The sequence below is a fragment of the Taudactylus pleione genome, unplaced genomic scaffold, assembly GCF_031769625.1.
Source record: "Taudactylus pleione unplaced genomic scaffold, aTauple2 ptg000652l, whole genome shotgun sequence".
Taxonomy (NCBI): domain Eukaryota; kingdom Metazoa; phylum Chordata; class Amphibia; order Anura; family Myobatrachidae; genus Taudactylus; species Taudactylus pleione.
In genome coordinates this window covers 2,971,011-2,987,231 of record NW_028285054.1, presented here as the reverse complement: position 1 = coordinate 2,987,231, position 16,221 = coordinate 2,971,011, and the positions used below count along the sequence as shown (strand labels likewise).

The 16,221-nt window shown below is 45.8% G+C and overlaps 1 protein-coding gene across 1 annotated transcript in view; it reads left to right on the top strand.

Annotated features, from left to right (window-relative positions):
* Window positions 1-15,155, top strand: part of LOC148478831 (TOG array regulator of axonemal microtubules protein 1-like) — a 34,406-nt gene extending 19,251 nt beyond the window's left edge. Inside the window, exons 3-8 of the mRNA XM_088455340.1 lie at window positions 6,547-6,639; window positions 7,995-8,130; window positions 12,091-12,196; window positions 14,122-14,356; window positions 14,478-14,637; window positions 15,035-15,155. Coding sequence (XP_088311466.1) covers window positions 6,547-6,639; window positions 7,995-8,130; window positions 12,091-12,196; window positions 14,122-14,356; window positions 14,478-14,637; window positions 15,035-15,155 — 851 coding nt within the window. The remainder of the gene's footprint in view (window positions 1-6,546; window positions 6,640-7,994; window positions 8,131-12,090; window positions 12,197-14,121; window positions 14,357-14,477; window positions 14,638-15,034) is intronic.
* Window positions 15,156-16,221: the final 1,066 nt, after the last annotated feature.

Here is a 16,221-nt window from a genome sequence, read left to right as displayed (position 1 = left end):
CCCCTCCTTTGCCTATGTCATAGGTGGATGTATAGGCTTGTATGGCCTTTTGCTGCTCCTCCATCCTCTGAAGCATATAGAGGGTTGAGTTCCACCGCGTCACAACCTCTTGCTTCAGGTGATGGTGGGGCAGGTTCAAGAGTGTTTGCTGGCGCTCCAGTCTTCGGCACGCAGTCGCTGAATGGCGAAAGTGGCCAGAAATTTTTCGGGCCACCCAAAGCGTCTCCTGCACGCCCCTGTCGCTTTTCAGAAAATTCTGCACCACCAAGTTTATTGTGTGAGCAAAACATGGGACGTGCTGGAATTTGCCCAGATGTAATGCCCGCACAATATTGGTGGCGTTGTCAGATATCACAAATCCCCAGGAGAGTCTAAGTGGGGTAAGCCACTGGGCGATGATTTCCCTCAGTTTCTCTAAGAGGTTGTCGGCGGTGTGCCTCTTACTGAAACCGGTGATACACAGCGTAGCCTGCCTTGTAACGAGCTGGCGTTTCTGAGATGCTGCTACTGGTGACGCTGCTGCTGTTGCTGCGTAAGGTGATACATCTACCCAGTGGGCTGTCACAGTCATATAGTCCTTAGTCTGCCCTGTTCCACTTGTCCACATGTCCGTGGTTAAGTGGACATTGTGTACAACGGCATTTTTCAGGACACTGAGGACACTTTTTCTGACGTTTCTGTACAGTCTCGGTATCGCCTGCCTAGTGAAGTGGAATCTAGACGGGATTTGGAACCGGGGACACACTACCTCCATCAATTGTCTAAATCCCACTGCACTAATGGCGGATACCGGACGCACGTCTAACACCAACATAGCAGTCAAGGCCTCAGTTATACGTTTTGCTTCAGGATGACTGCTGTCGTACTTCATCCTCCTCGCTAAGGACTGTTGGAGGGTCAATTGTTTAGTAAAAGTAGTGGTGTTCCTACTTCCTCTCTGGGATGATGAACGACTCCCAGCAGCAGCAACAGCAGCAGTAGGCGTAGCAATGCAGGATCCTCCAGAGGAATCCCGGATAGGAGAGTCAGTCATGCCAGTGACATGGCCTGCAGGACTACTTCCGATCCTGACTAAGGAGGAAATTGACGAGGAGGGAGTTGACGGTGTGGTTTGCAGGCGCTTGGATACAACAGGACAACGGGATTTAGGTGTCCCTGGACTGCTTACGGTCTTAGCCAAAGTTTCTGAACTTGACAGTAACTTTTTATGAACGCGCTGCAGGTGCCGTATAAGGGAGGATGTTCCTAGGTGGTTGACGTCCCTACCCCTACTTATTTCACCTTTACATATGGTACATATGGCAAGACAGTTGTTGTCCGGATTTGGATAGAAATATTGCCAGACCAAAGAGGTGGAATGTTTGGTCTTCTGCCCAGGCATGACCGTGATGGGCTTTTTCATCCCACGGACAACAACTGTCTCCCCCGGAGCCTGATTTAAACAAACCACATCACCATCAGAATCCTCCTCGCCAACTTCCTCCTCAGCGCCAGCTACACCAGTATCCTCATCCTGTTGTACTTCAACAGTGACATCTTCAATTTGCATATCAGCAAGTGGACTGTGGGTGCTCCTTTCAGCACTTGCAGGGGGCGTGCAAATGGTGGAAAGAGCCACCTCTTCACGTCCAGTGCTGGGAAGGTCAGGCATCGCAACCACCACCACACTTGGACTCTCCTTGGGGATTTGTGATATCTTCTTAGAAAGCACAGTTCTTCGCTGTGCTTTTGCCAGCTTAACTCTTTTGATTTTTTTAGTGGGAGGAGGGCTTCCATCGTCATGTGAAGCTGAACCACTAGTCATGAACATACTAGGGATCGACCTTAGCCGTTCCTTGCCACTCCGTGTCGTAAATGGCATATTGGCAAGTTTACGTTTCTCTTCAGCTGATTTAAATGTCTTTTTCAAGGTCATTTTCCTGAACTTTGCCATTTGGGATTGTATGTGCCCTCTACTATGATATTGGGCATCGGCCTTGGCAGACGACGTTGATGGCATGTTATCGTCTATGTCATGACTAGTGGCAGCAGCTTCAGCACTAGGAGGAAGTGGTTCTTGATCTTTCTCTATTTTATTTTTATCGGAGAAAGTTTGGTCCTCCATTTATGTTATATCGATTTGATATATACGTGCGGCTAAACACAGAAAATAATTTTTTTTTTGGTTTGGACTGGAGTGTACTTTGTGGGTTACAGCACCCTTTAACGGTCAAGCCAGCCGGCCCTTTACTTATGACACAGGCGCACTCTTGGCACTACTTTGTTGATGCACGTGCGGCTACTGCGCACACAATTCACAAACACAGAAAATAATTTTTTTTTGGTTTGGACTGGAGTGTACTTTCGGGGGTTACAGCACCCTTAACGGTCAAGCCAGCCGGCCCTTTACTTATGACACAGGCGCACGCTTGGCACTACTTTGTTGATGCACGTGCGGCTACTGCGCACACAATTCACAAACACAGAAAATAATTTTTTTTTGGTTTGGACTGGAGTGTACTTTCGGGGGTTACAGCACCCTTTAACGGTCAAGCCAGCCGGCCCTTTACTTATGACACAGGCGCACTCTTGGCACTACTTTGTTGATGCACGTGCGGCTACTGCGCACACAATTCACAAACACAGAAAATAATTTTTTTTTGGTTTGGACTGGAGTGTACTTTCGGGGGTTACAGCACCCTTAACGGTCAAGCCAGCCGGCCCTTTACTTATGACACAGGCGCACGCTTGGCACTACTTTGTTGATGCACGTGCGGCTACTGCGCACACAATTCACAAACACAGAAAATAATTTTTTTTTTGTTTGGACTGGAGTGTACTTTCGGGGGTTACAGCACCCTTTAACGGTCAAGCCATCCGGCCCTTTACTTATGACACAGGCGCACGCTTGGCTCTACTTTGTTGATGCACGTGCGGCTACTGCGCACACAATTCACAAACACAGAAAATAATTTTTTTTTTGGTTTGGACTGGAGTGTACTTTCGGGGGTTACAGCACCCTTAACGGTCAAGCCAGCCGGCCCTTTACTTATGACACAGGTGCACGCTTGGCACTACTTTGTTGATGCACGTGCGGCTACTGCGCACACAATTCACAAACACAGAAAATAATTTTTTTTTTGGTTTGGACTGGAGTGTACTTTCGGGGGTTACAGCACCCTTAACGGTCAAGCCAGCCGGCCCTTTACTTATGACACAGGCGCACGCTTGGCACTACTTTGTTGATGCACGTGCGGCTACTGCGCACACAATTCACAAACACAGAAAATAATTTTTTTTTTGGTTTGGACTGGAGTGTACTTTCGGGGGTTACAGCACCCTTAACGGTCAAGCCAGCCGGCCCTTTACTTATGACACAGGCGCACGCTTGGCACTACTTTGTTGATGCACGTGCGGCTACTGCGCACACAATTCACAAACACAGAAAATAATTTTTTTTTTGGTTTGGACTGGAGTGTACTTTCGGGGGTTACAGCACCCTTAACGGTCAAGCCAGCCGGCCCTTTACTTATGACACAGGCGCACGCTTGGCACTACTTTGTTGATGCACGTGCGGCTACTGCGCACACAATTCACAAACACAGAAAATAATTTTTTTTTGGTTTGGACTGGAGTGTACTTTCGGGGGTTACAGCACCCTTTAACGGTCAAGCCAGCCGGCCCTTTACTTATGACACAGGCGCACGCTTGGCACTACTTTGTTGATGCACGTGCGGCTACTGCGCACACAATTCACAAACACAGAAAATATATTATTTTTTTAGCACTTGGGGGGAGCGCCCCTGATGGACAGAGCACCCCCTGGACAACACTACAGCTCTCCTTTAGGACTGGGACACTGCACAGGACTTTGGAGTGGACACAGCCCCTATGGAGAACTGACTGCACAACACAGTCCAGCCAGCCCCTATGGACTTTGAAGTAGTGGACACAGCCCCTATTAACAACAGCAGCACAGCACAACACAGCCAGCCCCTATGGACTTTGAAGTAGTGGACAACAGCAGCACTACACTACACTACACTACACAGCCCTAACTCCCACCCTCCCTCTTCACTGTCCACAGCCGAGTGAGAAAATGGCGCCGACGCGGGTACCTTATATAGGATCCAAAACCCGCGAGACTCGGAAGGCGGGATGATGACGTTTTGCCTCGATTTCAGATCCGAGTCAGGCGGGAAAAGTCGAGCCGGACTCGGATCGGACTCGGATCGGGGGGGCTCGGGGGGGTTCGGATTTCAGAAATCCGAACCCGCTCACCCCTAGTTTAGACTCTATGGTTAGGCACTAGGGGGAGGGTTAGGGTAAGGCACTAAGGGGGTGGGTTAGGTTTAGGGTGCGGGGAGGTTAGGTTTAGGCACTAGGGGGGAGATTAAGTTCAGGTACTGGGGAGGGAGGGTTACAGGAAGGGGTAAGGGTTAGTGGAAGCCTAGGATACTTATTGTAAGTAATAGTAATGGGATTAATTTCTGACTGTCGGGATTCTGCTGTCAGTATTCTATCTATCTATCTATCTATCTATCTATCTATCTATCTATCTATCTATCTATCTATCTATCTATCTATCTAACTAACTAGAGAGAGAGTCATCTATACCAAATATAAAATCAAACGCTAATAAGAATTTAAGTTCTGTAGTGTAAAACAGTCAAACATTGCACATGACACTGTACAATGTGTGTGAATGACTTACAGTAGTATATATATATATATATATATATATTTCTCTATAGGTCAGTGTGCAGTGAACCTTTTCTGATATGAGTGTGTTGATGATCCCTGTATTATATTATTACTGTGGCAGTATCACCAGAGGTGGCACTGGTGAGCAGCAGATTCTGTGTGAGGCAGGAAAGATCCGCCCACACAGAGAAGAAAAGGAGTCTGGGAAGTTGGGTATGGGCTGACTGGTGGAGAGAGCTCAGGTGTGGGCTGGTGAGACAGACCAGTCAGAGAGCCCAGTGAAGATGAGTGAGCCATTGGGAGGCCAGGAGGCCGGTGTCCGAATCTTGCAGGAGGCAAGGGGGGGACCACAAACTCTCAGACTGTGACGAGAAGGCAGTGGAGCTGCAGGCTGAGGAAGCCAAGGCCTACCCTGGAGGATACAGGGAAGGCATAGAGACAGACTATGTGTGTGTAGTTGTGTCAGCCAACTAAAGACCAGGCCGGAGCCCGTGTTAACCTGCAGGAAGTGGGGCTAAGCTGACTTGGGACTTCTGTTTGCAGACTAGCTGCTCCCTTATAGAGAGAGGGTTGAAGAAGTGAGTTAGTCGCCCCAAACAGGGGCTAGGTTTGTTTGTTATTTTCTGTTTCCTGATTTCATATGCTGGCAGTAAAGAATCACCTTGTTTATTTCACCTGAAAGCTGTGTGTAGACCCTCATTAAGCACCTAAACACTGCACCCATTTACCCTCTGCCGAGCTAATAAACCCTAAGACATCACATTACATATTAACTTCTATTGTCCTATTGGGCTTCTTCTTACTTCATCCTCTCTGTTATACTGTATGTGTTATTATTATAATATTATTTGTTCTTATCACTAATTACACTGGGTCCTGTATGTTTCTGTGCTTACAGCTGCCTGCAATTCCTAATGTTCCCCCTAAATATACTGGAAGAGGCCCAAACGCTGGAGGCCGGAATTCTGCCTATTATAACATCCAGCTGGAGACTTTGCCTACATTGTCTGGTAAATACATTTTTATTCTTCTGTCTCTGGGCAGCATTTATATAGCCCAGTGCAGCCTGGGTAGTGAGTCTTGTATGTGTGCTCTCAGGCCAAATACTATGTAATAAGATAATACCATACAATAGAGTTTATGGAGGCGGTCAGAGAACGTTGGTCCACCGAGGTGAGGAAGGCAGCATCTGCCCGTTGTACAGCCCTGATCTACCCTAAGCTTGTATAGATCCCAGAATGTTGTATGTTCCGCCAGTGGCTCCCAGAATGTTGTATGTTCTGCCAGTCCCTATAGCTTTTCAGAAGCTACAGGGACTCTGGTACCCAAACATTCGCCCAAAGATCTACGTCATCATTGTTGATATGTGTATACTATTTTGTGCTGTACACTGTTATTAAATAGCAGACACCAGCGGTTTGCTATATACTCCAGCTGGATAGACTTAACCAGGAGCATGTAATTATAGTAGTGCACAGTTTCAGTACAGCCATACTCACAGTTATGTATACAGGCAGCGGTGATGGAGCAGAGCATACAGCGGATCATCCGGTCATGTATGTAGGCAGGAGCACAGGATTCAGCAGGGTCCCCCACAGAGCTAAGTAGTGATGCTCAAACGCAGTGACTCAAAATGGTGTCCACATGCGCAGACTAAAGAATGGTGGCCATCTTGGTAAAGGATCAGATGCTTCATGTAGTGGAGCATTGTGGCAGAGGTGCAGTAGCACACTCCATATGTACCAACAATAGTGTGGTTTCCTTACAATCTGTGTTTATTTACTTTTTCCATTTTTTGAATGTATTTATTTTTTTCATTTATTATGTGTGTTTGTCAATTCTCTGTATATATTACATCTGCAGAGATTTATAATCCAGTACGACTGAGAACATCAGGACAGACAGAAATAAAGTGGTCCAAACCTGAGCCTCCAAAAGCTAAGATGGCCAAAGATTGTAAGTTTTTAAAACATTTTCAACCTCTGCCTCTTTGAAAACAATTTTTTTTTATATTTTGTGTTGACAATTGAGATTTATTCCAGGGGTAATCCGCTCCAGCCCTGACCATACATTTATTATCTAATTGTGGTACCAGCCAGTAAGATATTTGTTTTTATTGTCTACACAAGAGTTTCCCAATCGCAGTCCAGGTTTTAAGAATAGCCATGCTTGAGCACAGATGAGTTCATTAGTACCTCTGTCAATTTGATTTATGCATCTGGACTCAAGCAGGGATATTCCTAAAACCAGGACTGTAATGGCGGAATTTGGGAAACTCTGGTCTACTCTGAACTAGATGGCCTAGCAGTATGTCAGTGAGCCTTACCATAACAGAGCTATGGGCACCAAATATTATTTTCACCAAGCATATGTTCCTACGGAATGCCCAATGCTGGTTTTATTGTTCTGTTGAGCTATGATGTACAGTATTACTATTTGCATATCGTGTATAGTGGGGAGTACATATCTAATAATAATAATAATACAGTCAGTGGGAAATGGTTTTAGTTGAGTATGTAAGGAGGTCGGGGTATTTTGTCTTACCCCGACCCCCATACATCATGACCTCATGAAGAGAGGGTTGGGTCAGGAGCAGGTAGCTGGTCACATCTTATGGCTGTGCTGCCAAGTTCCTTGCCAGACTACAAAGTGCCACTGGGCAGTACTAGTGCTCCATCACCCCTGTACTCTCTGGGTGGGGGAACTGGTTGCTCACCCCTCCGTATGGCCCTTATGCTGTGAGACTGCATATTAGATAGATACTAGATATAAGGCCACCCCCCCCAATTAGGGTTTTGAGTTAAAGAAAAAATCCTCAGGTAAAACAGTGAATTAGCAATAATTATATTATGAGTTCTTTTGTGAGAACATCCAGTCACACTATAACATTATGAGACCCTGTGTAATTCTAGCCAAAAGGGAGGTTCACATGGCTGGGGGAGAGTAGAGCAGGCCCCTTCACCAGTGATGTGGGTGGGATACGGGCCATGATGACACCCCCTCCCTGTCATTGATAATTATCACACATCTAAGTACAGTAACGTTACCTACTTGCACGCCTGCAAACATGATGTCACTGAGTAACTGAAGCTGTGAGCTGACATCTCCTGTAATTCTCTGCATAACACAGGATGAGTCTCACGGTATTACATGGTTTTCTAATAAGCACCTGAACTATCTGGGTGAGGGAGAGGCCTCATGTGAGATCTGGCAGCATAGTCCATCTTCCTACAGATAACTACATGTACAGTAACTGCTGCATGTGAGCACTGGCCCTGCACTGTCTGACCTGTATTATGTATTGTTCTTAGCACCAAAAAGCTCCAGCAAAGTCCAATTGTCTGCTCATCATTGCACAGAGGTCACTTGCCCATCTGTGCCCAGAGAGCTGCCCAGACCGGACCCATCTCTGAATGATGCATTTAATCTTCTGTCTAACAATGACTGGTAAGTGAGGGACTGGGGAGGGTCAGTGTTACTGCTTGTTACCTTCTTTATTTTATGCTATTATATTACTTACTGTAGTGTCATTCCAATTCTGTGATTATAAACTAGTGTCAGATAGCACAATATTTCTGTACAGACTCCATTCTATCTATCTATCTATCTATCTATCTATCTATCTATCTATCTATCTATCTATCTATCTATCTATCTATCTATCTATCTATCTATCTATCTCTCTATCTCTCTATCTCTCTATCTCTCTCTCTCTATCTATCTCTCTCTCTCTCTCTCTCTCTCTCTCTCTCTATCTATCTATCTATCTATCTTATTATCTATCTATCTATCTATCTATCTATCTCTCTATCTATGTATCCCATATCTATCTATCTATCTATCTATCTATCTATCTATCTATCTATCTATCTATCTATCTATCTATCTATCTATCTATCTATCGTCACTAGCCACTGTGATATCTATAAGTTAGTCAAAAATTAATATAAATAAGTGGAGTTATTATTAATTAGTAATGTGCATGAATCCTTTGCTATGAACTGTAAGTAAATCCATCCATACATAGGGGGAGATGTACTAAGACTTGGAGAGTGATGATAAAGTGGAGAGAGATAAAGTACAAACCAATCAGCTCCTAACTCTCATTTTACAGGCTGAATTTGAAAAGTGACAGGAGCTGATTGGCTGGTACTTTATCTCTCTCCACCTTATCACTCTCCAAGGCTTAGTACATCTCCCCCATAGTCATCTACAGTAGATCAGAGATTCTCAGGGAATATTCTGAGAATTTCTCTCGGTGGAAGTAATTGCACATAGATTAATTTGGAATGTCACTTTCCTACCCCCCTTAGACGTGACGATCCCCAGTGTCAGACTGAGGCGTGAAGGGCCCACCAGGGGAATGCAGTGGTAGGGGCCCATTCTTAGGGGTGTGGCCAAGCTCAAGAGGGGGTGTGGCCAGCTTCCACAGAGGCTTGGATAACCATTAGAAAGTGCATAGTCTGGACCGCTTTAAAAATATAGTAAATACTTGTAGTGCATGCATGATAATGTACCAGACTAATAACAGCAATGCATTATAGAAAATACACTATAGTACTGTGCAGTATAATGTAAGTTATGTATAATGTAATATTCAAGTGCACAGTCTGGAACCGGATCCCTAGAGGAGAGTGTGGGCCCTCAGGCAGTGGGGCCCTCTGGGGGTTTCCCCTGTATCCATCCCTGTTGGCCAGTCTGACCATGGCGATGCCTCTGGTGGTCCAACCATGAGATCCTGCCCGTCTGTCACTTACACGCAATAAGCCCAGGCAGTGTATACTGTAGGTGCTCCTCAGATGCCTTTGTCAGGGGCTATAACTGAGGAACAGGGCTGGATTATAGGCAGGGCAACAGGGTCGGTCGTCCTAGGGCCCCCACACATAAGGGGCCCCCACACGCTGTCCCCTGCCTCCGTCCACTACTTCTATTGAAAACTGGATTACAGCGTTTAGCTGTCTCCGGTGCGGTACTCCTCGGCAGCTCAGCTGTTTCCTTTCAGCATCTTCCGAGGAGCTTCATTCCAGTCACAGTCTCGTGAGATTAGGATGCAAAAATCTCGCAAGACTGTGCTTGATCGGAACAGAGCCCAAGCAAGCAAGGAAGCTGCTACCCGGGGGCCAGGCTGCCAGCAGTGTGTGACAGTGTGAGGCAGCGCTGCTGAGTGGGACTCCAAGGTGGCATGTTACACTGCCTCTGCCGTGGAGCAGAAGAGGAGAGAGCCTGTGTACAAGTAGGTAAGCGTGTGTGTATGTATACTGTATGCATGTAGGTAATTGTGTGTGTGTATACACTGTATGCATGTAGGTAATTGTGTGTGTGTATACTGTATGCATGTAGGTAATTGTGTGTGTGTGTATACTGTATGCATGTAGGTAATTGTGTGTGTGTATACACTGTATGCATGTAGGTAATTGTGTGTGTGTGTATACTGTATGCATGTAGGTAATTGTGTGTGTATGTATACTGTATGCATGTAGGTAATTGTGTGTGTGTATACACTGTATGCATGTAGGTAATTGTGTGTGTGTGTATACTGTATGCATGTAGGTAATTGTGTGTGTGTGTATACTGTATGCATGTAGGTAATTGTGTGTGTGTATACACTGTATGCATGTAGGTAATTGTGTGTGTATGTATACTGTATGCATGTAGGTAATTGTGTGTGTGTATACACTGTATGCATGTAGGTAATTGTGTGTGTATGTATACTGTATGCATGTAGGTAATTGTGTGTGTGTATACACTGTATGCATGTAGGTAATTGTGTGTGTATGTATACTGTATGCATGTAGGTCATACTTGCCTACCCTCCCGATTCGGCCGGGAGCCTCCCGAAAGTCGGGTGCCGCTCCCGGCCCCCCAGAAAGGTAGGCAAGTCTCCCGGCCCCAGCGACCCACCTGCATAAACCCCGGCAGCGGGGGGGCCGATGACGCGATTTGCGCTGAATCGCGTCATCGTAGTCCCGCCCCCTGCATCACAATGCCGATATTAATAGCATTGTGATGCAGGGGGCGGGGCTACATTGACGCAATCACGCTGTCACACCCATGCCCCGCCCCCAATGGCGTGTCATCCTCATAGCCTTGCCCCCTTCTCTCCCGCGACACGCCCCCTTTTTGCCGAGAGACTTTCCCCAGTGTTTGCCCGACAGCTCCCTCCCGGAAGGAGGGAGTTAAATGTCGGCAACCCTGATGTAGGTAATTGTGTGTGTGTATACTGTATGCATGTAGGTAATTGTGTGTGTGTGTGTATACTGTATGCAGGTAGGTAATTGTGTGTGTATACTGTATGCAGGTAGGTAATTGTGTGTGTGTGTGTGTGTATACTGTATGCATGTAGGTAAGTGTGTGTGTGTATACTGTATGCATGTAGGTAATTGTGTGTGTATACTGTATGCAGGTAGGTAATTGTGTATGTGTGTATACTGAATGCATGTACTGTGTGTGTGTGTTTGTGAGTATATATGTGTGTGTGTGTATGTATGTATATATATATATATATATATATATATATATATATATATAAAATATATGACTTATAGCAAACTATTGCTGTGCTTTCATTTGTTGGTTGTGGAGTGTTGCTGAGTGCCGTCCTTTGCCCTGGTCTTGTGTGTGTGTGTATATGTATGTTTTTATATATATATATATACACAGTACATTATGCTTTTTGTTAACATCCGCAAAATATCGCTTCGATAATTTTATTGATGGGGGCCCCACCAATTTTGTTGCCCAGGGGCCCCCACAGACCTTGATCCGGGCCTGCTGAGGAAGGTGCCTGAGGAGCAGGACAGTGCTGCCTGGTGGTAACATGAGAAATACCATAATAACACTGCACAATGACCTGTTACACTAGCTGGAAAAGAACCAGTTATTTCAGTAGTTTATATCCCTTCTGTACCTAAAGCCTGTTGTTCTTATTGGAAGTACTGATGCTCTGCTTAGTATATTTGGTACTTGCTGCTATCTCATGTATCCTGACTATACATGCTGCTGATTGTTATTTATGTAATTCTGGCTTTCTGCATTGCTGAGACAGACTTTCTGCTTATCGTTAGCCTTGTACCCACTTATACTTATACTGGCATATTGTCTCTCTCCCCCCCTTACACTCACCCCAGCTATCACCACTCTCAGCCAATTCCCAGCTTCCAGCGTTGCCACGTCTCACCCCCTTACACTGATGGGGCTGTCACCTCACTGCCCCCTGCATTGGGTACGGTAGGCAGGGCGGGATGTGGGCTGCGCACTCCAGCTCCTACGGCATATGACGGAGATGGGACAGATGGTAGTGGATTATTATATAGATACAGATACACATCTATATGTGTGTGTCACTCTATATATAGAGATAGAGAGTGATCATTTGGTGACCAGGATCCATTGTTTAATTGTTTCCAGGGAGAAGAAGATTAAGGGCATCAATCTGGTGAGGTCACTGTCCATGTCTCATCCCACAGTTGTCCTGGAGAGACTTCATGCCCTCAGCATTGTGCTGACAAAAGAGGTAAATATATGTTACATATATATGTTTATGGCTGACAGGTGTGTGTGGTCCTTAGTGTTTGTTACAGTATTTGGTATGTGTAACACAAGTACATTACATCCTTCTGGGTCTCATTGGCCATCGCTCTCCTAGATCTTCTCCATGAATAAAATGTAGTTTATAGACAGACTGCTCATCAGTATCGTAACAGGCAAAACCATGCTGCCTGTCATGATATATCCTGATACCATAAGAATTGTCATAAACTTGCATAATGAATGGTTCAAAGGTGACATATTTTCTATTAAATCCCCTTCTTACAAGGTGTGAGTGTGGGAGGGAGGTTATAAGCAGGGCTGGCGAGGCATCCAGCAGGCCCCGTGTCTGATGTGTGGCCATGGCAATCCTGGGGGTGTGTGCCTCAGTCTGACTACGTATTGATCCTAATGTGCCAATGGGAATGGAATTGCTTCTCCACCCAGCTTAGCTGGGGCCCCACTGCAGGGGGTATCTACCTTTTGGCCAGGATGGCACTTGCCAGGAGAGCTGTCAGAGGAGGGGCTCCGTCACACCAGCAGCCAGAGTCCCCAGAGAGGGTAGCAGCCAAGGGATAAGGGCCGTTTGTTGCGCAGTGCCACAGTAAAGTGAGGCAGTAAAGCTCTAGAGTCGGGAAGACACTTGCCTGTGCTGACATGTCAGACTGACAGAATCCCCGTCAGTCAGTGAGGAGGATGGAGACACCTGCCCCTATATCTCTTACAGGTCAGAGGAGCAGCTCAGCGCTGGTTCCAGCTATTAAATAAAGTGTGGCCAGAGGAGGTGGGGATCTTAGGTGAAGTAAAAAGAAGGGACAGCGGCTGTGTACCTGCACCTGTGTGTTGGAGAACGGCTGCAGCTCCCAAAGACGCCGGGAAAGTTTCAGTCCTGCAAGGGGAGAGAGGACAGGTGACCCAGCCCCCTTTCTCTGCTCTTTCACCCTAGAGGGGATGGAGCCAGTCCCTTATTCTGCAAGGGGCACTCGGATCCCTAGATACATCCCTGCCCTGCCATTCCCCTCAGGCAGTCCGATACTATGTAATCTCTACCTGCCCCACCACCTCTTAGCACGCCGAGTTATAAGTAGGTATGGTTGCATTTGTCAAATGGACAGATAAGCTGCGAGCATAGGGAGCATTGATGATTTGCTGGAGCTGGTATACATCCTCTGCCTTTGGAAGTGATCCCGTATTGCTCAGTACCATTTGCTACTTATCTGGCTGGTCTCTTTCAGATCACTCAATCTAAGATAGGAAATCACCTGCATAAGGGACAATTCATGTTCCAGAATAATCCCCATAAGATGTTCCAAATATTATTTTCTCAGAATACTATCAGATGCCTCTATAATAATATATAATGTATGTGTGGGAGCACTTATGGTTGACTTGTGTCCATCTCAGCATCGCCCCTTTGTGATCACCAACCACCGATGTTTGTGTCACAGTAAATGTGGAAGAGGGTTGTCAGGTGTTGGAACAATCACATGTACTGGGCACAGTTACTAATAGTCACTAATACATTACAGTCTAACATGAGCTTTGCATCCCCTTACGGTCCCTGCGACATAGGCGCCTTACTTGGTTCTGTATAGTGACTGCAGCAAATATGGGGAATTATTACTTACTGACACAGTATTGCCGTTGATACATTTAGCCAGAGCAAGTAAAAGTAAGTTCTGGATGGTAAAATGTTGATTAGAAATAAATTTGGCCAATGTAAAGTAACAATTGGCTTAATAATGTGTTTGTAGAGCTGAAGAATAGCTGCTTTGCTGTGTTTCTTTTTCTGTCTCATATATAATATATCTCCTATTACATATGAAGGATTGATGTTCAAACTGGGATTACTTCCCCCTAACTTCCTTTGTGTACGTTCTGTAGTAAAATCTTCTATTTTATACATTGTAGGTGAAGAACTTGTGCTCCCAAGTGTCCCGGGCTGCCATTGGCTGTGTAGCTGACCTGTTCATACAGCTGGGGAAGGCCATGGATAGAGAGGTGGAGCATTGTGCACGTGTCCTGCTCTCCAGGGCGGGAGACTCCAACTTGTTTATACGGGAGGAGGTGGACTGTGCACTACAGGCCATGGTGGACAATGTAACATCTGTCAGGTCTCTCACATCCCTCATAAATGGAGGACTTAGGTAATGGCTTTATAGTCTATATCTAGATTATATTATGTAGAATTATTCATTTGTATTTGTATATGTAGTATTTGGTCATTTGTCATGTTGGTGCTGATATCCATTCATGTTCTATCTGTTGCCATGTGAACGCTGCCATCCGGAGCTGCGCAGCCAAACATTTATGTCATCTGGTGGAGAGAATGGGACAAAGGCGCGTCTTATCCGGGACAAAGACCATCACGGAGAGAGCTGTACCCGCTATAGCCAGGTGTGCTCAGGATGGCTCTCAGGACACCAGGTTAGTAGTCTGCTCTGCTCCCAGAAAGAGAAATAACTGATATTATACAGCCCATGCTCTGTGGTGATGTGATCAGTTCTACAAATCATTTTCACAGAGTTCAACAAGAGAGAGAGCTGCTCAGAGATGTTATAGAGTAGTTATAGTTATCCGCTCTCCCTTATTTAGCCTAATGTTATACAGGGTAGTGTTTGCCGGTTACACAGTCATAGACAACAGCCCTTATCCTCCGCTGGATAAATGTACACGAGAATAAGGAGCAAATGTAAAGCAAATCATAAAGAATGTATTGTCTGTAGGTGATGGTCCAGGCCTGAGCCTTCATGTGCTTATGTCAGGTTACATCCCTGGTCCCAGAATGGCTTATTACTTATTTACACACGTTTTTCTGTTGCAGGTTCTATGGCAGGAAGATGTTGCACCACCTGAAATCCCATCCGGATTTTGAGAACTGTCTGAGAACCTATGTCCCCGGCAAGGATTTGCCATACATAAACAATATAATAAAACATCTGTAGATTTTTTTTCATATAACTTGTGGTTTCATGTGTTGTTGTGGTAAGTGTCCATTATCACTCATTCTGTGTAGGCTGTGACCCTAGTGTAGGGCTGTATAGCTGGTGTGGTGTTGTTATAACTGTGGAGCTCATTCAGACCCGCTCACAAGATGCGATCGCTCATTGGCAAAAAGGGGCTGGATATTTAAATTAAGCGCTCGCACTGCATCGTGTAAGCATGCCCACTATCTTTTACTGAGCTACGGTAAAGTGCGCTCGCAAATGTCTGAAGACGCCCCCTTGCCTCTCGCAACACACGTCATCTCCAGGAAATTAAGGATTAATCGAGATCATCGTAAGCCATCGGAGCTGCTTGCAGCCCTTGGGGTTGCCTTAGCCTGCAGCACGCACAGCGATCAGCGCTGGCTGAAATACATGCAGGTGATGTGTACAATGAATCTACTTTGCTAATTATGCCCGCCCTTTAAACGCTGTTTTGGCAGCCAGACACGCCTGCGTTCACACATCCACTCCACCATTTACAAGCACCTTCCCCTGTTACTTCTCACAAACCGCACTATCTGTCACTCAAAGTAGCGACCTGATAGTGGCTTACGAGCTACCAAAATCAGATCGCAACGAATGGCTTGCGCACGCTCACTGCTAATTATATGTATGCGCAGATGGGAGAAAATTGAGCGAGCGATCGCGCCTTAGCGAACGGGTCTGAATCCGGTCCTGTGTGTGCAGATTTATATAGCATGGTAATAGTTACAGGGGAGCTCAATAAGGAGATAAAGGAGAGGGAGCACTGTACCTGATACCACTGATACAGGAGGACCCCATCCACCATTCTCCTTTGTGTCCCTGCAGCCTCCACCTCGTGCAGCTGATGTTTACATTGGCTGGACACTCCCTACTCATCTGCTGACTTTGTACCTATTTCCTATCACCAGGGCCGGCCCAAGCCTAAATTTTTTGGTAAGCGAATATAGATTTTGGCACCCTTCATGTGTATGATAATTGTGCGATTTAAATGTTTTTTAAATATTGGTCCCGAACTTCAGGCACACCTGATATTAATAAT